Source organism: Beauveria bassiana (genome assembly GCF_000280675.1).
Source record: "Beauveria bassiana ARSEF 2860 unplaced genomic scaffold BBA_S00013, whole genome shotgun sequence".
Lineage (NCBI taxonomy): Eukaryota > Fungi > Ascomycota > Sordariomycetes > Hypocreales > Cordycipitaceae > Beauveria > Beauveria bassiana.
Genome location: NW_007930848.1, coordinates 79308 through 103103, shown reverse-complemented (window position 1 = coordinate 103103; position 23796 = coordinate 79308). Strand labels below are relative to the sequence as shown.

The 23796-nt window shown below is 53.7% G+C and overlaps 5 protein-coding genes across 5 annotated transcripts in view; 2 read left to right on the top strand and 3 right to left on the bottom strand.

The window, feature by feature from the left end:
- Positions 1-572: 572 nt before the first annotated feature.
- Positions 573-2168, top strand: BBA_05144 (diacylglycerol kinase catalytic domain-containing protein; the record flags this gene model as incomplete). The annotated part of the gene is made up of 1 exon (XM_008600241.1): positions 573-2168. The coding sequence occupies one exon, from the start codon at positions 573-575 to the stop codon at positions 2166-2168; it is 1596 nt and encodes a 531-aa protein (XP_008598463.1).
- A 227-nt stretch (positions 2169-2395) lies between these two features.
- On the bottom strand, positions 2396-4776 carry BBA_05143 (ABC transporter; the record flags this gene model as incomplete). The annotated part of the gene is made up of 4 exons (XM_008600240.1): positions 2396-4149; positions 4203-4394; positions 4449-4623; positions 4687-4776. 4 exons carry the CDS (start codon positions 4774-4776, stop codon positions 2396-2398), a joined length of 2211 nt encoding a protein of 736 aa, XP_008598462.1.
- A 2166-nt stretch (positions 4777-6942) lies between these two features.
- On the bottom strand, positions 6943-8445 carry BBA_05142 (tafazzin-like protein; the record flags this gene model as incomplete). The annotated part of the gene is made up of 2 exons (XM_008600239.1): positions 6943-8279; positions 8373-8445. 2 exons carry the CDS (start codon positions 8443-8445, stop codon positions 6943-6945), a joined length of 1410 nt encoding a protein of 469 aa, XP_008598461.1.
- A 7495-nt stretch (positions 8446-15940) lies between these two features.
- On the top strand, positions 15941-17505 carry BBA_05141 (putative NDT80 protein; the record flags this gene model as incomplete). The annotated part of the gene is made up of 2 exons (XM_008600238.1): positions 15941-15976; positions 16033-17505. The coding sequence occupies 2 exons, from the start codon at positions 15941-15943 to the stop codon at positions 17503-17505; spliced, it is 1509 nt and encodes a 502-aa protein (XP_008598460.1).
- A 6006-nt stretch (positions 17506-23511) lies between these two features.
- Positions 23512-23796, bottom strand: part of BBA_05140 (folic acid synthesis protein) — a gene marked incomplete at both ends in the record, with an annotated part of 2033 nt that continues 1748 nt past the window's right edge. The window contains one exon of the mRNA XM_008600237.1: positions 23512-23778. Coding sequence (XP_008598459.1) covers positions 23512-23778 — 267 coding nt within the window. The remainder of the gene's footprint in view (positions 23779-23796) is intronic.

Below are 23796 nucleotides of genomic sequence, written 5' to 3'. Positions count from 1 at the left end.
AAATGAGTCCCCGCCCTTCACTAACAGGTGCCTGCCTCATTAGGTAGGTACCTGTTAGTCTCTCTATGAACCGAGGCCGCCTAACATTTTCAGACATGGCTAAACTACCGTGTCAGTTATAACTAATTTTTTCTTTTTTTTTTTTTTTTTTTTTTTGCTATTTAGTGTGCCACGGAAGTTGATTATATAAGTAAGTAGCTTTGACATGTCCGCGTCGACTCATTTCAATATCACGCAAATTGATTCCTGAATGACCGGCAAGGCAGGGTTTTAATATTATAGGTGGCAGATAACGCAACGGCGACCCCATAAGATGCAACATCCCCCGCGGTAGTTTTGGACCCCTCCTGTGCCTGCAGTGGAGCCAATGACGTTTAATTCCTCTCTTCGGCACTATAAACTTGGAACATATATATGCTCACAACCTAGACGCATTGTTTCTATTGTTGCATTTGCCTCGGTCATTTCTTTCTTTCGTCTTGTTCTTTTGAAAAATCCCTTTACATCTGTCTTTAATCAGCACCCATCATAAATCTTGCCGTCCGTCCCCCCCTCTCCCCCCATCGCCGCAAATGGGTGAACTCGCCGCACCTATCCTCGTGCACGCCGACTCGCTCACCTTTGACGACGATGCCGGCACCCTGAGCGCCAGCCTCCTCGCCGACGCGTCCCACGAGACACCTTCCCTCACCCTCGACCAGGTCATTGCCATCCTGCGCCCATCGTCATCCAGCGCGCAGCAGCCCCGTTTCAACATTGTCGTCGGACTCGTCGAAGACTCCGCCGTCGCCGCCGCCAGCGCAGCAGAGCAGCAGCCTTTTCGCCTCATCGCCATCCAGACTTCCGCAGACGACATCCCACCGCAGCTCGCCTCCTCGGTGCCGCGCATCGCCCAGCTGCCTGCGCATCTCGCCCGCGGCGCCGACGGCGGCGGCGGCGGCGTCGTCGTCGACTACGTGCTCTCGACAAAGGCGGGAGCGGGCCGCGCCGTGCTGTTTTGGGAGACGGCGCTGCAGCCGCTGCTGCGCGTCGCCGCGCAGGCGTTTTCGGAAAATACGGTGCCGGACCGTCTGGTGGTGACCAACAGCGACGACAGTGTCCGCGAGTACGCGCGCGAGGAGCGCCCGGCCGGGGTGCCGCGCACGATTGTGCTGCTGAGCGGCGACGGCGGCGTCGTGGACCTACTCAACTCGTCGTCACCGCCATCAAACGAAGATGGCAACGACACGCCGCCGCTGCCTTCCATTGTGCTAGTCCCGCTCGGCACGGGCAACGCGCTCTTCAACTCGCTGCACAAGCCGCTCTTCACGGGACCGTCGGAGCTGGTCCTAGCTCTGCGCACGCTTCTCAACGGCGTCGCGGCACCGTTGCCCACATTCAGAGCCTCGTTCCCGCCGGGCTCGCGCATCGTAAAGTACGCCAACAAGGACGCCGCGGCGGCGGAGGAGGAGACGACGCCCCCAGATGTTGCCGCCGCCGAGGCACAGCTGTTCCGCCAAGAGACACACGTCGACACCCTGCACGGCAGCATCGTCGCAAGCTACGGCTTCCACGCCAGCATCGTCTACGAGAGCGACACGCCTGCGTACCGCGCACACGGCGCCGCGCGCTTCGGCATGGTTGCGCAGGAGCTTCTCAAGACGTCTCATCCCTACGCCGCGCAATTAGCCGTGCGCCGGCGTCGTCGTAGTCGTCCCCATCTTCATCATCCAGACAGCGAGAGCGGTGACGGTGACGGTGACGGTGACGGTGACGGTGATGGTGGCCGCCTGGAAAAGATTCCGCGCGCCACGCACGCATACGTGCTCGGCGCGCTCGTGTCCAACCTCGAACGCACCTTTACCATTTCGCCCGCGAGCAGGCCCCTGGACGGACAGCTGCGTCTTGTGCACTTTGCGCCGCTGGGGCCCGCGCGCACCATGGAGGCCATGATGAAGGCGTACGACGGCGGCAAGCACGTGGAGGCGGCGTGGGACGACGAGGACGGCGAGCGGGTCTACTACGAGGACGTGGACGAGTTTGCCGTCACGGTCGAGGATGAGGAGGAGCGGTGGAGAAAGGTCTGCATCGACGGCACGATTGTGGATATCCCACGAGGGGGCACGGTTCATGTGCAGAGGGAGGAAAAGGGACTGTTTCACATTGTAGTGGACTCGAGTGTGCTTTAAAAAATAGAACACAAGAAAAAGTCGGCAAGGATGCTGGCTTTGACAATGCAAGCTTCGTCGTCGATCATTACTTGTTACACGTATAATGAATCAGATCTCGCATATCAAGATGCGGGGGAGTGGAGGAACCAACAGTCAAATATGTACTCCACAAGTCAGAATCACAATGTGACAAGAAAAAAAAAAAACATGCCAAGATTGCAATTTCCCCCCTGCGTCAACCGAAATTACGCCGCGAGGAGCTTCTTGACACGCTTCTCCATGATCTTTTCAAACTCATCCACTCCATTCTTGAGCACCGTCATCTCACCGCCCTTCAGTCTGTACAGCACACGCCTGCGAAAGGGCACGTCCCCGTCGGCGCTTCCTTCGCCCTCATCGCCCTCTTCGTCTTGCTGATCTTCTTCCACCACGCCATCCACCACGCCACGCACGAACCACCGATCGTGGCTTACCAGCACGACGGCACCCTCCCACCGCTTCAGCGCACTACGCAGCGCCGTGACCGTCTCGTAATCGAGGTGCGTCGTGATCTCATCGAGCACCAGGCACTGCGGGCGGCGCCACAGCAACCGTGCGAGCTCGCAGCGTACGAGCTGCCCGCCCGACAGCCGGGCCACGGGCACGTCAGATGCGAACCGGCCCGGCAGGCCCAGCTCGCCCAGTAGGCCGCGCACTTCACCCTCGGCCAGCTGCCCGTCGACCTCGCGCATCAGCAGCGCCAGCGCCGTGAGTGACGGCCCCTCGGCCCGCCCGAGCTCCTTGAGCGCGTCGACGGCGTTCTGCGAGTAGTAGCTCATCCGGAGGCGCGGATGCGTTGTCATGCTGCCCGTCGTGGGGCGCGCCTCCTCGACAAGCAGCTTGATAAGCGTCGACTTACCCGCGCCGTTGAGCCCCAGAATGCCAATGCGGTCGCCCATGCCGACCGTCAAGTTGATGTCGTTGATGATGAGGGGTGAGGTGCGAGCGTAGCGGAAGCTCACCTTGTCCATGGAAATCAGCGAGCCAGGGAAGCGCAGGTCGGGTGGCGTGGGAAGCGTCAGCACCACCTGGCGCTCATCGACCGGAATGTCGATCGCTTGATGCGAGCTGTGAAAGAAGCCGGCTTGGTCGTTGAGTCGGAAACGGTGGCCCTTGGCATTGACCTGCATGCCCCAGCGATCGTCGAGCTTCTTCTGGCGGGATTTGGCCTGCCGAATCTTGTTCTGGTCGTCGTTTTGTCGCCCAGCCTTCATGTTTTGCGCAATAGTCTTTTCAATGTGCGCCTTTTGCTTGTCCTGGGCCTCCTTCATCTTGGTCAGGTGCTCCTTTCGCTCGGCCTGGGACGCTTCAAAAGTGGCAAGGTTGCCGTGGAAGTAGGTGAGATCCTTGTCTCGGAGAATGAGCAGATCGGTGCACAGCGTGATAAAGTCGCGGTCGTGAGAGACGACAATCAGCGTGGGCGGCTTGTCCGTGTCTTCCAAAGATTCCAAGTATTTCTGCAACCAAATGATGCCCAGTAGATCCAAGAAATTGGTAGGTTCATCGAGAATCAGAATATCGGCCTCTTGGAGGAGAACCGTAGCGAGGCTGGCCCGCATATGCCAACCGCCCGAAAGACTGGACAGTGGTTTTTCCATGATGGCTTCGGTGAATCCGAGGCCAGTGAGGATACGCCTAGCCTTTGTTTCAATTTCGCTTACGCGGCTTGGTTCAACTTGCATTTGCAAGTCAGCGAGCATGTCGGCAGCCTCTTGCGTTTCCTTCTGCAGTATCTCAGGAGTAATTTCCTCTGGAGGCTGGTCTACTTGTTCTTGTGACTCGGCCACGACCTTTTCAATCGCGACAAGGGCCTTCCTGGCAGCCATGCCACGAGCGCCGCTGCGAAGCCTGGCGTCCTTGTCGAGCAGAAAGTGACGCTTTTGTAGACGATGATGATTTAGACTGCGGACAGCCCGCACCGGCGCGAGAGGATCCGTTGAATTGATCCCATCAGATAGGACTTTTGCGGTTTAGCAGGTAATCTGGGAAATGATGTCGGACGTGACCTCTTACACTGAATGTCCTGCTCGATGGTGCTGCGAGAAGTAGCCCGTTCAATGACCTCCTGTCGCGTATTCATCCCTTTTGTCGAATTCTCATCTTTTGGCGACTCTCCATCATTGAGCTTGGTCTGCTGCAGGATGGCAATCCTGCAGTCTTCTGGAATACCTGGGATGAGCTTCTCCGCAATGGCCTTGAGGAGAGCTAAACAAGGGAACCGTTAGTGCTCTGAAGATTTGCGTAAAATGTGGCACATACTGGATTTTCCTGTTCCGTTTCGGCCTACGAGGGCATATCTGTGGCCCTCTTTCAGACGCAATTTGGCGCCCGACAGAATCTCGAGGCCTTCGCTGCGAGCCTTGGACTTGCCCTTGGCGGATGCGCCCGGTTTGGAGCCGCCGACAATGGTGATGTTGACACCGGCGATATCGAGCTAGAATAGAGGTCAATCAAGACTGTTCAGACTGTACAGGTAATGTATCAGTATTAGCCGCACTTCTCGGTAGTTTGCCGTGTCAATATGGAAACGCGTCTGCTTTGACGTGCAGAGAATGGTGGCGACGGACTCGGATACCATGGACGTCATGTTGAGGTAGGGCAGCCTAGCCGGATAGTACAGTTTCGTGACCTGACTTGTTTCTTGTGTGCTGACAACGGTGGTCCCTGTATTTGCGGGACAAGTTGTGCTCTTGGACTGATGATTTTGGAAGCCATCAGATCTGGAGGCCAGCTGCTTCTATATACTTTGTGCTGTTCTAGGTAGTTACTGGTAGACGCAATCCTAGCGGAAGTGGAGCAGACGGCATGCATTTTGGGAATGCGCACCAAGGAAACGTCGAGCCACCAGAATTAAGGGGGCCAGAAATAAAAAATAGGGGGTTTTCGATGCTCATTCAAAGTACCAAATGAATCGTCTGCACTGAATTTACTACGAGTTCTTGATCTGCAACGGATGTTGGAACACATCGTTCCTGCAAAAATAGATGCAGGGTAATTGGTCATTGTGGAGTGGGCAAAGACGGAGTGACTCACGCCGACGCCGACTGACACAAGATTGGGAGTTGTGAGGTAGTGATGACAGGCAAGGTGAAAGCCGGAGCATTATTTCTCAACAATATCCAGTTATAACTTGGTAAACTTGATCTCGACTGGAAGCTCCGAATTTCCACGAATAACCCCCGGTGAGTCTTCGAGGCAGGAGTGGAATTCAGAGTTTGGTCAGCACCAATTACAGGGCTCGTTATAGCGACCGGGGACACTACAGGCTTCCCCGCATCCAAGCATGACGCGCTGTAATAACAAACCACACAAACCTAGCTTACAATCACTGCGTTGCAATTGAACTATCTATTCTTGTTCAAAGAGGCTTCATCAATTTGCAATCGAAAAAAAAAAAAAAACAATGATCCCGCAGCAGAGTCACCCCCCGTTTTGAGAACCGCCCTTCTCTTGCCGTCTGATGCTCCTGTGCCCTCTTGTGCGTCGAGCACGTCAAGCCGTCACCACTCTTGTCGCTGCTCAGCGTCTTCCTGCTGCTGCTTGACTCTCTGTAGCTGTACGACAGCAGCTAAATATGCGTCCAGTCGCGCCATATTTCCGAGCCGTCTGGGCCGTCAAGGTCACCCCCTGTGCTGCTCGAGGCCCGCGGCAAAACGACGCTGCGCTCGCCTTGGTCGCTTCGCTGCTTCGCACCGGCTTCCGGGGGCGGCTCCGGCGCATGGAAATGGTCGCGCTAGACGAGCATATGAGTACAGCAAACTTCAATCGGAAATTCTGGATGGAATGAATGAAACCCATGTAGTCACCATCATAATGGGTGCTGCCGGTTTTATTTGTTCCAACCGTCCATGAGTCGAATCGAGGCTACAGTTGAGTCAAGATCTGTTGAATGAGCCTGGCATAGGCCAAGACCACCACACCAGGGTAAGAAATCATGTAGCGATGCCTCGCCGGACCGCCTTTCTAGTACACGTGCTGCTCGGCGAATCCGAATCTCTTATTTTTCCGCCCTCTTCGTTTGCTTTGAGATGCAAAATGTGCTGGTCATTGTGCTGCTCGTGACAAGCCTCGCTTTGCTTCTTGTCAGCTCCGCCGTATACCTGTGAGACAAAGTCTCAGTCGGGCTCAGTGGTGTGGCGCTTGTGCAACAACCTCAACGAGCCAGGCGTTCAACATGCTGAACCAGTTTCGGACATTGGTTGAAACATTGGCCGGGCCTGCGGCACACATCGAGAGCTTTACCGACGAGGCGGGCGAGAAAATACGCATGACGAGACAGCAAAGGCTCCGAGACTACAGAGTCTCGCATCCAACTAGTAGCAACCGTTCACAAGGTGGTTTACCATCTCTAGTGCCTTTGAGCTCGGGCTTTCTTTGCCGCTAGCGCCCAGTCATTTACTGTTGACGACGTCCATTTGGACACTCTTCCGCGCGACCTTCCTTATCCGTAGGCGCATTCTCACAGACAGGAGCAGTTTGTTCTGACCGACACCGTGAGTAATACTTCGAATTAAGTCTCCGCCCTTGAAACAACCGACCGAAGTGTAGCCCTCTAAGCGGCTACCTACTGGGTTGTGCTTGAGAGACACATTGCTGTGGATGTCGAGTCTGAAGACGGCCCGAGAAGCCAAGGAACAAAAAGTGCTCTGTCCACGGAGGAGCAAGCTCTATCCAGATGCTCCTCATAACAAGGCCCGTCAAGTGTTGTTTATTTGCGTTTCTACCCGGGTTCAGAAAATTTGGTCAATACAATTCATCGTTCAACGGTAATGAAGCGTCCTCTACCGGCTCGAGCTGTGATAATGTATCTTTCGACAGCAGCAGCAATCTCGGCTGCTTCTTGATGTGCAGCTCTAGTTGACAGTGCAGCATCATCTGCCAGCGCCCAGCCCATTTCTAGGCGAAGACATGTGATCTTGCCCCAGTTGTTGGCCCAGTCGATGTAGTCATGTTGGTCTTGAAGCTTGAGAGCCTGCCACCAAGAGGCGCATCCTGTGAGATCCAAAAACTCAAGAGCGTAGAGGCTTCGACTCAGCTTTCTGAGCACGAAAAGGGCCTCACTCCAGTCATGATCAATCGAGTGGGAGTAGTAGTTTGTGCCGCCATAAGAAATTTGACAGCCTTGCGGGGACCCAACAGTGGCAAACTTGGCACTCTGCAAGAGGCAAGGTTCGGGCCAGTAGGCTAGGCTGAGGTGTGTAATTGACTCAAGTCGAGGGGCCAGGTTGAGTAGGTCCCGCCATGATGCGTTCTCGGCCTTTGCTGGATTAATGGCGAGAGAGAGGTGAGTTAGATTGGGCACAAGTGCATGGGAAAGGCGGGAAGTGGGAATATGCTCGATGGCGTCCCAAGAATCTTGGGTGTCGTCTTGGAGCGGCGCAGTTGAGCGAGCGGGGAAGAGGAAGGCTGTCAAATCTCTCAGGGTCAAAGATCTTCCCAAGGCCCCAGTTAGGTCCATAGCAGTAATTTCAGGATCGATGGGCAAAGACAACGGCACGCCCCCTCCATGACGGTTGTGATTGTCGCCTTGGCTGGGGCGCAAGAGCAGGGCCTTGACATCGCCGAGAGCAAGGCCGGCATCGCTGTAAATAGCGAGCTCGCGCATCAGTGCTGGTTTGAGATGGCATGGTATGTCGTACAAGTAGTGCTGGTCATAGACACGATGGAAGGGCCAGTTCGCGGCGAGACGAGCGAAAACGAGGCCAATCAGGCTCATGGGCTCAGGGAGCTGCAGACCTGGCAAGGAGATATTGGCTAGGACATTTTGAGAAGCAGATGCAGCAGCCTTGGAGACTAGCAGGGGGGCAGCGTATTGGTGCTGAGCAGGCGATTGTGGCGATGTCCAGCTACGTGGGGGAGGGGGCCCAGCGGGAAGGCGTCGACCATCATTGTCGAACCTGGGCCTGATGGAACGCCTCGGGCGGGGCGCGGGTGTCTCTGGGATTTGCAGAATATGCCTCAGAGCCGGGGGGACGGTCGGCGTATTGGCATGCAGAGGAGATGAGGCAGCGAAGCCAGCCGTTGATGAGGATGCGAGCGATGTGTGACGTAGCTGGCTGAGCAGCTCATTGACAGACTTTTGAGGTTTGTCTGTGGTGGAGGGTGGTACGACAGCAAACCAGATATTAGCAGGCGAGTTGGAACATGATGCGCCTCTTGGATGGAGCATCAGCGCTGACTGACCTTTGACGGCGCCAGAAGATGGCGAGAGCGCTTGTGGCGACTTGCGGTAGGTAATGTGTCTTTTCTTAGGCATGCCCAACGGCGTTGTTTGGAGGGTGCTTTCTGTCCAAGCTGCACGGGACTAGCCGAGCAGAAAGCCCGGTTAGGCAACCGAGACACGGGGAGAGTGGGGAGAGGGTTTAGGGAATCTCGCGCGCTCTGCTATGGGCAGAGCAAGTGACTTGTGCGGCGGCAATGACTTGTTGCAAGGGGAATGACTACGACAGTTGGGGAAAAAAAAGGTCGTGACATGGTTGAAAAGCGCTCCACTCATCAGCCTGGTCCCCGTACCTTGCTTGCTTGAATGAACATGCGCAGGGCAAGACTTGCGACTTACCCCACGGGTGATCGGCGACACACAGAACAAGGCTTATTCTAGACAACAGAAAAAGCAGCAACAATAAAAAAACTCGTGTAATGATGTCTTCAATAGAATTGATATATTACGAACTTGATTATATCTTTAGGCATATTGTATGTAAAGGAAGAAAAGCACCAGCGGTCTCTTTTGTCACTCATTTTCTTACCAGTCAGTCCATTACGTTAGTCATAAGGAGTACTTGCAGCCTTGTACCTACCTGTAGGTCAAGTTCCCCACATGTTCCCCTTTTGCGCCTCAACGCCTTAAATTCAAATTCATCTCTTTATTCTTGTATGCATACGTACGTTTCTTGATTTCACCATACTGATCATGTAATGCTTCCTTGCAAACGCGGCTGGCGGGTCTCCACTTTGAATGGCTAGTGAACCAACTGGGAGCATCTTTGAAAGGCTAGAGAGCCAAGCGGGCTAAACGGGCGGGACCGCTAATCATACTGGACGACGCTACTGCAACCGCACAAAGGTGGCTTGCTCGTCAAGTCCGTTTGGCGTCCTGGCGCTGCATCCGACTAGTGACCCTTGCGCCTGGCTACCTTGGCTGCCTAGAATTTCCATTCCAAATTCAAAGGTGCAAACACAGTTTGAATTCGCCTTTTACCAGTTTACCACACGACTTTACTACACCACCTCTGTGCCTCTGCGTGTCTGCGTGTCTGTCTCTCTCATCTTTCGACCGTCCCGTCCCAATCCCGCAATTGACCTCTGTTTGCACTACTACGGACCCGTTCCTTGCCTGATTTATCAGCGCGCCTCTTCTCTCTTCCCATCTATTCAAGACACCATCTGAATCACCACGGCCCGATTATCTTCCAAATCTCTTCTCTATCACCGCCACACTCCAACATCATCACCGAATCTAATCCGGCCCGGAACCGTTGGAACAAAAAAAAATGTCACAAGACGCCCACTGTATGCGCAACACCCTGGTCTTGTCTTGGCTTGGCGGGGCGCGTGGCTGCAATCTGCCCATTTATCGCCATCCCCCAAGCGCCTCTCCCTCGTCACACTTCGAAACAATGCTTGCGCTGCTCCCACATCACCAAATGGACAAAAAAAAACACCCGAGTCGTACGACGGCCAAGGGTAATATGAGCAGCCACAAAATCCCATACTAAGCGCCCCACTCTCGCCTGCGCCGCTGCCGACCCCAAGCTTCCCCTTTTCAACATGCCAGTATCTGCGCCCGCCGACTGATACCGTGCCACGAGGCATCCAGGCAGGCTCCCCCTGAGCCTGTGAGCTCTTCACTTCGGCTTCGGCGCTGGAAACCTATGGTCAAAGAGCCCACCCCAACCATGACCAGCTGAACGCCCTCCAGCGCCCTTGTCCCTCCCCCGCCGCCCTCGACAAGAACCTTTTACAATGACAGGCTTCACAGGCAAAGCTTCAAGAACCGTTGCATTACACTGCTTCTGCTAAATTTTCCGCAATCTTGTGAGAGATGCCACCAGTATCACGCTCACTGATCTGACACTTGACTGCCCTCAGGCTGTTGACTCACACCTGCCGAGAGTTGCTGCATAAACTCTGCTCAGTTCAGATCAAAACAAAAGCCAAAGACACATCGGCCACGTCGCAATGGTTCCAAGTCTCGGACAAGCTCCCATTCCTGGAAAGTCGAAGCGAGATGTCGTTAACGAGAAACTCCTCCTGTTGTGCGTCTCAAACCAGCAGTCTGCTCCTTTGCTCGCGAGAACCTCTGCTTTTGGGCGCCGCAGCAGCCCATTCCTTGTTCTCACCGCCCCCAAGCAGACATAAAAGCAATCATATAGCTGGCGCCGACATCAAGTTGCACTACGTCGGTGATACCGTGATGCTGTGCGTACGCGTCCGCTGCCCGACATCGCAGTAGCACTGGTCTGGATGTTCTCTGTGTAGCCTAGACTCCTCTTGGGGTTACGAGAATCAACCTTGCACCACGCAATGTGTGAGACGTGTGAGACAACCCATAACTCCAGCCGCCCAGTGGCGAGCGGACAAAATCCATGCAAACAAGGCAGAAGCCCGTGCTCGATGCTCCTATGCAAGCCACTGCGAATCATGCTCCAGACGTTGACAGCTCACTCTGCGACCATCTCGATAATGGCGCTCTTTACACCGGCAGCAGACTCAGGATTATACGAAAACTCTGCATGCATTTGAAAATGGTGCCCAACACAATGGGCTATTATGAAACGAGAGGCTTTTATTGGCCTCCCGGAGGCAACACGGGAATGGTTCCTTTCTCTCCGCTACGAGAACAAGGGCCCCCATGGTACAAGCTGTTAATTGAGAACGAGTGCTGGCGCTTCTCGCCATTGACTTGGTGCAAGCCCCTTCTGTGTACTCTGCGGGTGCCTCGATCTAAAGCTACAGGCTGGAAGCGCTGACAATGAGCTACGGCTTCCCTGGCTCTGCTTCTATGCTCGCCTCTACTTTAAACCCAATCGTGCGAGGCGAGCAACGCAAATCATGATAATTTCTATGTCTCTTCGACAGAGTGCTACGATCGGTCTTGTACTTCAACAAGAGCTTGCTCGCTCGTCTGACAAACACTGTCCTGTAGATTGCTGGAGGTCTAGGTGTATCGATACACCAATCTGGCAGCGTGCGTGGCATGATTTGCGCTGCTGTGGCCACAGGTAATTGATCATGTCAGTGGCGACATTGTTGCGCACGCCAGTGGTGCCAGATGTTTGTCTTTCACAAAACGCGTGATCCAGTTATACGGCCGATTTGTGCACTTGCTCAACGTCTGACGCGCGCCCCTCCCGTTCCTTTCTTGGTGTGCATCGCACCCGAGGAAGCCAACTGCCTTGCCCGTCGAGCGGTCCGTTCTTCCGTTGGGTATGGGTAATCTCGTTTGAAATGACGTGCTGCTACTCGAAAATGTCGGCGGTCAATTCAGATGGCATATCTTCTTACAGACTGTTCTGTAGCTACAGTCAAGGCATGTTGGCGTCGATGGCCTGCCTTGCGATATCCAGAAGAGGTAGATATTGCGGGGATCCTTGCGTCTCAGAGAGACAATGGACCCAGCCCGACAAGAGTTGGGCCTACGAGCAAATGTGCTTCGGGAAGGGTGTGATGGGGCTTTAGAGCACTCTTGGCCCCTAAGCCAGCCATTAAGCAGCGAGGTCACAAGTTCGTGCAACCAAGTCGCGATACCACCACCAAGAAAGCGGAGGAGTGTTGCACCGACACAATCACATTTGCCTCAATGACGCCTCATGTAAAGCCTGGCGCGTAAGTAGGTCACTCGAAATCTCTCTTGTTGAACAGGCGGAAACAAGCGTCATGTGAATGGAAAGTCTCTTCTCGCCTAGCCAACAATTCTCTCATTGGTCTCGCCATCAGTGATACCAGATGAAAATGAAAGACGGTTAAGCAGGACCCGTTACGGAAGCGGTTCAAGCGCTGGGAAGACACCGGCTTTGGGGCGTCACTATGGTTTGCGCCAGCATTATTGCGCACTGACGTTGATCAGCACTGAGGCTAACCCTGATCTACTGCACATACTGGAATAAAGCCAGGTAATGTCCGTGTCCTGCAACGGGCGCCCTCGCGGTGGGTGGCTTGAATTTGATCGGTCTGCATATGGAAACGTCTCTGCAGAAAGCTACGGTGAGTGCTGCAGTTTGTCTTGCATGTAATGAACTGCTATGGCGGGACATCGTATATGGCGTTAGCGCTTCCGATTCCCGCACAAGAAACGGAAGCCAAGAAATGGTCCGTGTTTGAAAGAGCGAGTTGCACCTCTCCGAGAACCCCTGTCGCCACATGTCCCTCCCGTCAAAGAGAGCGAGTAGCGCCCCGCGACCACTATTTGCCCGGGCACAATACACCGTCCTGTTGGCTGCGAAACTCGGCCAGCCTGATTACTACCTAGGTAGGTACTGGACGTTTTGGCTAGTGTATACCCGCTGCCTAGCTCTGAATCATGAGTGATGGTGGATGCCCGGCTGGCTGCATGCACGACGCCGCGGCGACGCCTCCGACTAACAGCAACGTGAGATTCGCGGCGGAGAAGCGGCAGAAAAGGGGACAAAAGGGAACTTTTGTTTCAATGAATCAAAGGGCTAATTTTGTTTTATTCAACCAGATCTCCATGTCCTGGCGCGTGATCCAAAGTGTAGGCGAGGATCATTCGATCCTCAAAGCGAAGAGGCAAATATGCGCCGTCTCGAATCGGTAGCACAACTTGCGAATGCTTGCTACCCGTCTCCTCCACATTTTTTAATCATTTATTTTTATTCCTTTGCTTCTCCAAGAAACAGCCAGTGGCTGAAGCTGGGCCCTATTTTATCCAATTACGAGAAATGGGCGGTCTCTAAGGAGGAGAAGCTTCCCGTCGGGATCATCATACCCCCCCCTTCCTGAAGCTGCTGCTGCATGTCGGGATCAATCTGCCTTTTGGCGCCCCGAAGTCATGTTTCTGGCAAACTTAGTGATGCCGTGATTCACAGACCCTGCGCGTCATTCATACACGCCCCTCCAGGCACTCGCTTTCTTCCTCGCCCCCCTCCACGTCTGCCCAATCGAAGCATGCATCACCTGCCCCCCCGTCTCTTATTCACATAGTCCCTATCTCGGCGGAGGTGCATCTTCCGTCTGCTGTGATGGAAAGACGGGGTGGTGGGCGAGAAAGCGTTTCCTAATCTGCCCCCCTCGCGATGCATATATAAATCTGCGCCTCTCCCAACATGCCCGCTTCTTTCCAATCAGACCCGACAACGACTTCAGCTTCAAGGCAGTTATCCACTTCAAAGCAGCCTCAAACCTGAATCTTTATATCTTGTTGCTCTTTACTCAAACAACATCGTCTATGGTGCTTTACTCTTGAGTACACTTCATCTGTAAGTCGCCGGTTCACACAACGCTTCCCCACACTCGAGTCCGTTTGCAAGCCAAACGGACACCTCCATGCTACACCCAGCTCTCTCCTCTTTCATCCATTTTCTTGGTGCGAGTTCTATTCTTCATCGGCTGCTACTTGCATCAAGCAATTGAAGTTGCGCCCTTTTCGGATGCCGACACAAGCTCAACATCGCTGCATGACCGTTACATCTCCACATGCGCTAACACGGTTCGCCTCAATTTAGTCCGACCCGATCGCACCAAAGGTTGAGATAGACGTGTGAGTTTGACACTGTTCGTGCTGTTCCTGGACACTTGGCTTTGGCCTCGAAGATTGCTGCGGGAGGTGTACATCGCTCTACTTTGGAGCGGCGCATCGCATCCAGCATCAACCTCAGCCCAGTCCAAGGGCCGGCACGATACATGGCAGCGTTGAAAGACAAGTAACTAACATAATCATAGTCATAGTCATCCTTCGAGATCAGAACACGAGGTTCGACTTGATTGTATCAAAATCTTCGACAGTACGACCTTGCCCATCTAGACCGCTCGAAGAATGATATACAGCTAACCACCCCCAAAGCCCTCTTGTTCCGCGAGCATCATCGCAGACTTGTCCCGTATGCATACCCAGACGTTACCGGTAAGTGACCACTGTTGAAGTAGATTGCTCTCTTTTTTCTCTGGATTGGGCGCTGTGCCCGACTTTCTTGCACACTGCTGTCGGTTTTGGCCATCCCGAATGCAAGTGGGCGTTGCAGCTTCTGGCTTTGCCGAAAGACTCGACATACAGGGACGATCTTGTAAGTGCCTCTTATTTTACGCTCATTTCCTTTTTCCTTTATTGTTTCCAAGACATCTGCGCTTCCCGCCCTCGTCGGCCTCTCCTTCCCTCTCTACCCGCGCCGCAAGAGGTCTGAACTCTGTTCGTCTACAACACCCTCCTAGCCAAGTTGGTGGTGCCCAATCGTAAGCTGCACAGCAGCAAGGCCAGGAGAGGGGGCGATCTAATGCAGGAAAGCACACAAAAGTCTTGCACTGTGGCTCTCGTGTCACAGACGCGGAAGTACCCTACGCCCTACGCAACCGCGCCGACCCTTTGCTTGCAAAAAGTCTGTGTTTGGCGGGTTGGAGCCGGTAGAGACACGCCCCCTCCTCTTGTCCCTGCTTTTTGTGTGGGCGATAACCGCACGCCACTACTCTGGCGTGCACTTCGGGCCCCAAAAAAAGTACTCCAATGTACAGTACTTTGGCTGCACTGACTGGGTCCTGCGAGCTTGGGTTGGGCCAAAGAACAGAACGCCACAGCAAGCCATGCCATGCAGCTCCCCCCATGCAAGGCGAGGCTAGCGTCTACACATCCGAACCACCCTTGCCCTCCATTGCTCTCTTTTGCCCCAAGCTTCCGGACGCCTAAAGATTTACTTGCTAATATGCCTCTCCGGATGCAGGGTCGCCTGGACACACCGGCAATGAGCCTCTCCCAGCCCGCAAATGCTTGAAAGGGGTGTGCGATATCAACGACGTTGGTCAGAGGAGGGGGCTATCGGGATGTCGCATTGCGCCCGCCTGGAGAACAATAGAGCATCGCACTTTACACAGGCACACCGTCTAACATACTCTCGGTTTATAGCAGGATTACGATTCCTCCTACGCGGCGGGGGTGCACGGCTACGGCGGAAACCCGGCCAGGTAAGCTTTATTTCTTTTATTGGCCCTATCGGTCCTTCCTTCGCTGCCGTTCCGTCGCTTTCTCTGTCTCTCACAATACTTCTCTTACACAAACACACCCGTCTCATCAACGGTACTCTGCCAGTACTACCCCCCTGCACAGGAACAAACCACAGCACACACGCACCATGGAGTCACCTTCATATGTCTTTTACTTATAATGGCCGTTCACCCTTCCATGGTCAAAACTTCCTTCAAAGTCCACATTGTCTTATCATTGAACTCCTGGCTTCCTTACACCCGTCCCTGATCTATTATGCACAATCACCCAATCATTGTACATGCACTCGTGCGGGTCGTGTTACCTTGAAGAAACGAGAGCCTTGCGTGCCGCTGCACAACGTCTTCGTGTGACTTTTACCTCCCTGTCCATCCCGCGCAGGCAGTCTCCACCACTGTCGTACTGATCGTGAGACTGACGAGTATAAATATATAAGATTCAGCCCGTCCGGACAATACTCATTTCAAGGTTACCCAGCAGACATCAACCCGGGGCTTGGAGGCGAATTTTCCTACAATCAGCAACTTCATAACCAGTGAGTACCTGAAATACCCTTTGATAATATCCTTGATGAAGCATTATGCCTGCGGCTACTGCTGGCTGGCGAGATTTCGATGTGTGTTTCTAACGTGGAAATCTTCCTACAGACTGGCTCCCCGCTCAAGCTATCAGAATCCATCTCCCGCTGTACCCTCTAAGCACGCTTCGGCTTCAGACTCGCAGAGGAAAGGGGTAGACAAACGAAAAAGCGGCCGCTCATTGTCCCACGAGCGTGGTAACTCTGGAATGAACTCACAATGGGCCAGCGGCAACGCCAATACAGCACACGGCAGCATGTACCAGCCGCAGCGTGTGCCGCGGGAGTCCCATTCATCGCGCCAAAATGACGATATCCTGCCCATGGGGCCTACGGAGCAGCTGGGTACGCTTCAGTATCTGGACAGCAACTCGAACCCCACTGGTCCAACTGTTGACATCAAGATTGCGTCGCTGGTTCACAAGAACTTTTTTTTCAATAGACAATTCTGGACATGCTATCGTAGAAACTACATGGCATGTAACTGCTCATACTCGATCACGCCGTACTTTCCCGGGGTGCACCTGGCGTTCAAACATTCACAGGAGTCTGCAGCAGTGCCAATCCTTGGATTTGCCATGTTCATCTCGGCGGTTGTGGCCGACCATCCTCACCAAGAGATTCCGATCATACAGCACACACCGAAGCGCGACAGGGGTCCCATCAGCAAACCAACAAAGCAACTGATGGGCCCCAGAAACAGGCACAGCCATGGGACGCCACCCCACATGGGCATTACTGATGGTACTCAACCAACGGGTCAGATATACTCTGACATATATGGAGTGAGCGCAACGCAGGGCACTCTGCCGACAGAGCACAACTTTGATCGCTTGCAGTTCAAGACGGCGACCGCGAATAATGGCGAGCGCAGAGCCGGCCAGCAGCGCTACCAGCTGAGGCTCGAGGTATGGGGAGATATCGGCGGGAGCGATGAAAGCAGCCGCTGGAAGAGGATTGCGGTGTCATACTCGCCCGATGTTGTCGTCCGAGGGCGATCCCCAGGGCACTACATGAAAGAACGCCGCGGGAGCTCGGGAAGCGGCGGCGACTCGTCACAGGGCAACATGTATCCGAATAGTGGCAGTGGCAGTGGCAGTGGCGAATACGGCACGGCGAACGTAGTTGACGGACAGTCCAACAACTACATGGCGACAGCGCCGTACGATGACCGTGGCGGTCATCAGTACTTTAACGGCGCTGCTAGCCACCACGCCCGCCAGGACATGGCGGCCTATCCCATCGATCCCAAGCCGATGTTCCCTTCGGCGTTTACGAACCCTCAGCCGGTGTACGGCGACCCCGGCCTCTACCACCATGGGTTGCACCAGCACCAGCAGCACCATCAGCAGCCGACAGGCGTGTCTCCGCAGGAAATCTACGGGAAGCCCAGAGACTTGGACATGGGTGTGCTGCCGCGCCCAGAACCGCAGCTGCGCATGGGGCACGATGCGCGCTGCAACGTCAGTGCCACGGCCGGCGGCGCCCCCAGCATTCTGCCCCCGCTCGTGTCCTCCATGTCCTCCATGTCCATGGTCAATCCGGGAAGCTATCTATCCCACTCGTGAAAGGATAACAAAAGAAGGATTTCCTCTTGAGCTTGACGGAAATGTTGGCTCCATAAGCTGCTTTGCGTCGAAGACGCACGAGGGAAGAGCGAGCAAGCGTCCTTGCGGAGGTCGGCCTTGCGAGTGGCTATTGATAACTCGTTGGCAGGTGCATCAAAGTTGCTGTTGGTTCAATGGGCTGGGCGGGCGGAACGAGCGTTCATGTAAGAAGTACATGTTCGCCCCCCTTCCCCCCCTTTTTTTTCTGTCATGGTTGCTTGTCTTATATTCTGCATGGGGTTCTTCCTCGCTTGTTTGAGTACGTTTGATCGGAACAACAAAGGCCTTTTGCAGCCTATTGGGAGAGTGCGGGCATTATACTAGGTCTAAAAAGGGCAAAGAAAGGGCCTACTACCAGATTGGACAGCCCTCGGCGTTTTTCGGTGCTATTCTTCATTGCGCAGGCCACGCATGTGGCTTGTCGATGGAATTTTTCTTTTCTTTTCTTTTTCCTTATTATTATTACTATTTTTGCTTTTTGATCTTTTTTCTATTTATGCTTGGTTTTTCTGGAAAAGAGAAAACGGCTAGGTATTTTTTTGCTTTTTTTCTTCTTCTTTTAAGCTTTGCGATTGCATTTGATCGGCCGATACCATATATACGGGGAGTCCTGTACTTTCTATCTGAATTTGTTATACTAAATACCATACTTTGCTCAATCACAAACACCGTCTTCAACATGGCTGCCGCGGCTTGGGCAAGTATTTTTTGCTTACAAGTCAGGTCCAGGCTCGAGTCTCTCGCTTGTGCAGACCAATGATGATGTCTGTTTTGCCCTGACCGACCCCAGAATTCTCCAAATCCTTGGTATTCTTCTGAGACGTCCTCTATTAATAAATGTTTCTCCCCTCACTCTTCCTTGTCGTTAATTTGATTTCTTATGCAGAGGGCTTCCGTCGCACAAAGATGTGTGCAACGAGAAATCGACACTACTTGCAGGGCAAGGCCGCGCATAATAAGAGGAGACGAAAGCAATCCCCCCTTATCTTCTCGCTTAACTCGACAGGAGGCAATCAAGACATGGTGCCAGCTTCCGCCCCCCCTCTCCTTTTCGTTCTGTTTCTGGAAGAAAGAGGGAAAATTTGAAAAAAAAAAAAAAAAAAAAAAAAAAAAGAAAAGGGAGAAACAGTCCGTGTATACGAATACAATTACAGTATTTCAAATCTTGGTACCCACCGCCCCTGCTGTGTGGCTCGGTGTGTTGTGGCCTGAACAATAACAAAGGGAAAGAGAGAGGCCAGAGCAGGCCAGGGGGTGAATTGGCGGTTCTAACGTGCGTTGCAGCGCGCTGACCGGTCTACATGGGGTGGAAGCGTACATGTACATGATTTTGTCCCTTTTTTTTTTTTTTTGTTTTTTTTTACCCTTCTTCCCGGCTCCTGCCAACTAACGTTATCTGCAAATACTCAAAAGGACTACCGCTGTTACTCGAGTCCAAAAGGCAAGGTTATCTGCGCCGACGGGTGGGGGAGAGCCACTCCTCTTTTTTTTCCTGTAAGCCATTGTTGCCTTTGCATGGAAGTAACTGCAAGCACCTTCGGGATGCAAGTCGTTTGTTTCGTTCTTTTGTTTTATTTTGTCGGTGTACGGTATGTTCAAGGCAGCAGCAGCAGCAGCAGCAAGGGCCCGAAAGCCGCGACCCCCCTCATCCCCGATAATCATGGGAACCGACTCATATGCCGTGCGGCTGGCGACGTCTTGATGTCTTTCCTTCTTTGAGATACTAATAAGCTCGAAGCTAGCTTACCGTTTCTTCGACCGCTTCTTGGGATCCGAGCTCCCTCTTCGAGAACAAAGAACAAGGATCAGAGGAAGATTTGCAAAACATTCCCAGGATCCCCGGGCAAGCCATGGCCGAGCTTTCGCAAATTCGGACGTCATAATACTGGGAATGACGAACAAGCTTATAATTACCGTAATAGACACGCCCCTCCCCTCCTCTTACGCATCAGCGTGCGCCCTTCCCCCCTCCCTCCCCTCCGTCTGCCTACCTATTGCTACCTTGCCCCCCCCCCCCCCCCTTCCTCCCGGCATTTGGCACCTGCTGCATCTTGCATAACTCGCGCGGTCCTTCTTTGCTTCGTTCTGCTCGGCGAGCACACGTCAGGGGCCGAGAATTGGGGTGGGAGGGGGGATGAAAGAGCCTCTCTCACATTTTCTAGCAATGATGGAAATGATCAACAAATCGCTGCAAACCAGGCGGCAGGGCCGGCAGAGGCTTCCGACACGACCTGTCGCATGACACAAACAACGGTTCTCGATACTCGTAGCGAGTTTGGGTCTTTTTGGGGGTGTACAAGTATAGGAAGGCTCGCAGTGGGTAACATGGCTGCATTACACCAGATTTCCCTCTGTCTGTGTTTGGACACTTGGCGGACGCCATGAAGAAAAGGTCTCGTGCGGAGACGCATTGGCAGCCGCTCGCTTTACGGGTGCTTTTTTCTCTTGGCTTGTCTTTTGCTTTTTACTTTTCGCATCATTTCGAATGGCTGAAATTCGCTTGCGTGGGGGGGACAAGAAGGGGTTTCAAGCTGCAGATGATGACATGGCTACGAGACACTCAGGCACTGCATGTTCTTGTCGCGTTGCGTGCGTGACTTACAAAGGGTCCTCTCGGACTTGTTGTCATGTACTTGGGCATCTGGTGCGTGCTCTTTGCGATGAATGAATGGCAGAGCGATATCGGCTTGAGACGTCGTCTCAATTGCATGAAGCGCTGCAATGAGGTCATCTGGTGCGAAAACCCAAGATGCTGATTTATCATGCCAGCGCAGCAGTGGCAACAGTGGCTCACGACCTGCTGCTGTCGAGTAGAAAAAGTCGCAGCTACACCCTCAGCTTGTTTCGAGGACCAGGGGGGGCGCGCGCAGGAATTTCAGGACAGAACCGCGACATCAGCCTTGCGCGCCTCACACAAGCATTATGCAAGCGGTTAAAGGCACATATATCGACTGCGTTGAAAATCTTGGTCCCCACGTTGCACAACTTTTCATCTGCCGTCATCAGGGCGCTGTCTCGGTTTTTTTCCTTTTTCTTCTATTTTTTGCTCTTTTTTCTTATTTTTTTCCGACTGCGTGGGATGCGCTGGCAGGTGAATGTTACAAAATTCAAGACCAGCCGCGCTGCATCTGCGCCACTTGGGTAATTAGCCCTTGAATCTTGATGGCGTCACTCAATACACTTGGCTCTCGTGGTTCGCAAAAAATTTGCAAAAGATTCGAGTCTGGCCCTGGCCCAGGCCCAGACCCATTGCACTTGGCTGTTGCTATTATTACTGGTAGCTCTGGACGCCGCAGCCAGCAAAAGAACGGGCTTGGTCGTTGCGCCGCCTAGCTGCATTGCAAAGAGCGGTGCTGTTGCGCCCGCAACGCGAATTTCAGCTCACCACACCGAGTAGAGAGGGAGAGAAGCAACAAGGGGGTGCGGCGAGCAAGATGCAGATTAGGTTCCTATTGCGGCTTCTTGCAGATGCAAGACTGCCTCGCGCCCGTCTCATTGGGCTGAAGGGAAGGAAAAGATTGTGGGACGAATACAATGAGTGTTGTCAGTCTGCAATTATTTAATATCAACACTGACATGACTGTATCGGCAGGCCGGCGTCCAAACGGGAATACGCTTCTCCACTGTCCTGAAGCCAGCTTGATTAACTACGATTACAACCAAGGACGAAGATAGCGCGCCAAAGAAAAAGACTGCAGATCAGAAGAAGGGGATTTTGCGCCTTTCCACGTGTATCGTGTTACACAGCTGAACCAGCCCTAGCATCAGCGGCCACGGGCCCTCACCGAGATGATTTAGATGAGATTTATATTGGATGGACACACGGCATAAGAGTGGCATACCAGTAATAAGAGGACTGGTAAATAGTCCCAAGAACCCCTTGACGACCGTTGTAGCCAAACGAACGACCGGCTCCCGCGAGACGCTGAAGGTTTCCCGCACAATGGCGGAGGCGGCGAGAAACCTCGCCGGCACTGGGCACGACAGCGGACGCCCTGACCTCATCCAGAAGCCCGCGCAGCGTCTTGCACTCCATAGCGTTGCAATGGCACACGCCACATTTCTTTTGTGCAGGACGACAGCCGGTCCCGCCGCGTGAAAGGGTTGCATTCGACGAGATGATAAGACGCCACCAAGACAGTCAAAAAACAGGCAGGAAAGCGATGTTCTGAGGAGGGACCGGGATTCCAGAGGCGCGATTCGTGAAAGACGAGAGCAGGCAATCCCGAGACCTCGACGCCCGCCCATCATGGAAAGAATCGAGTTGAAAAGTCAAAGAAAATCTCACCATGAATGGCTGTACCGTGCCTTTTGCGCATGCAAGCAGTTCAGCCACAGAACAGAAGCCAAACCCACAGGTACCCTTGTTTCCTGAAGACCCTAGTCAAGCCTCTTAATGCAGGCCTTGACCGGTCAGTGATCAACGCGGACAATGATTCGTCCAGTCTTTGCGGGTATTGCCTGCTTTTTTCCTTTTTCTATTTGTTCCTTTCTTCGTACCTTTCAAAGAAGCCCCACTAACTGGGAGACGGCGGGGCGCATACGATTTCCCTTCCTCAAAGGCGAGCGACCAGCATGCGAATGCAACATGCAGTTTCTCTCTCTTTTCGCTGAAACTTGTTGGACCGAGGAGGAGAGGTTATCGGCGACGAACGGCAAGGCTGGAATCCAGAACAAGATTGACCACCCCCCCTCTTCGGCAGATGCGTTTCTCCGCGGAGGCAGGAGAGAGAGAGAGAAGTATTGAAAGCAAAGCAAGGCGTCAGAAAAGGTCACCTTCCGTCTTCCCCGCCATTTAGGAGGGGTGGTGTGGGCAAAGGAAGGGCTAGGCGCGCAGGGGGCAGAAGGGGTGGTGTTGACAGACGATGGTGACGTCTTGTCGATAACTACCACTCGAATAAAGAAATGTTGCAAGAAAATACAGGGTAGATTCTGCTCGTCGCCATCAATCCAGAAACAATATTCCTCCCAGTCGGCGTGGCGGTGTTCCGACTCTTAGCTTTTCTTTGCGGCAGGCACAATGTCTGTCGTTGGGCGCTATATAGTGGTTTTTGTTTTTTTCCTTCTTTTTTTTTTCTTCAATTCGAGCCGATGTCTGTGTAACACACCACTATCGTAGGGCTTGGCGGAACTTTTTATACGACTTGAATGTGTGCAAAATACCTGATGATTCGGAGAGAAAAAACAAAAAAAGGCCCTGTAAATACTGGTTGCGAGCAGTTCCCCAGCCACACCACCACCCCCCCCCAAGACAATGTCCACACCCACTTGCCTTGCGAGAACCGAATCTCGTGATGACTGAAGTGGTACTGAGATTTGAGGCTGCATTATGAAACACACCAAAGAATTTTACATGGCTAAAAACAAATATAAATATAAAAAAAAAAATACAAAGAGACAGATTTCTCACCCCCCCCCCATGTCGGCCCCCGAAATAAAGGAGCTGGACAAGGAGATGCGAGTGTCCACCTCCACACACACACACACACTTCGTTGCTCAGAAACCACCCATGCAAGATTTCCAATGAACTGGTCGCAAAGTACCTTTTGAAAAAGATACATCAAGAAACTTGGAGATGGTGGTGGTGGTGCAGCCCCCCCCCCCCCCCCCCCGGTACCCGACGCCGCCCACACCCAGTTCCTCTCTCTCTTCCGCCTGTTGCTGTCCCGAGCTTTCTCTCGTTGCCTGCCGCCTATGCGCCCGCCGCCGCCGCCGCCGCCCGCCAGCACACCTACTGTACATACAACGTAGCTTTTTGTCTCAGTGCGTGTGTTGCAAGCGTTGTTGCAACGCCACATGTTGCGGGCAGCAGTAACTCAATTGCACCAAAACGACGACAATAAGACGACGACCACGACGACAACGACGCGGTGCGCGCTCACCGCAGCAATGTCGTCGGCGGCGGCGGCGGCCAAGACACCCGCCCACCTTACCTCCCCCCCCCCTTCTGTCCTGCAAAAGGTACCCTAAGATCGCCAGATGGCGTCGGACATGGCGGCGACCGCCGCCATTTGCTCAACATCGTGAACGCGGAGCACATCCGCCCCTCCCTGGACAGCCGCGGCAACGGCGGCCGCGGTGCCCCAGGTGCGAGCAGCGGGGTCCTCGACGGCGGTGACGCGGCCGATGAATGTCTTGCGGCTGGGGCCGACAAGCCACGGCAAGCCGACGAGGCCCGGCCAGTTGCGCAGCTCGTCGAGACGCCGCAGGAGCTCGAGGTTGTGCGCGTCCGTCTTGGCGAAGCCGAGGCC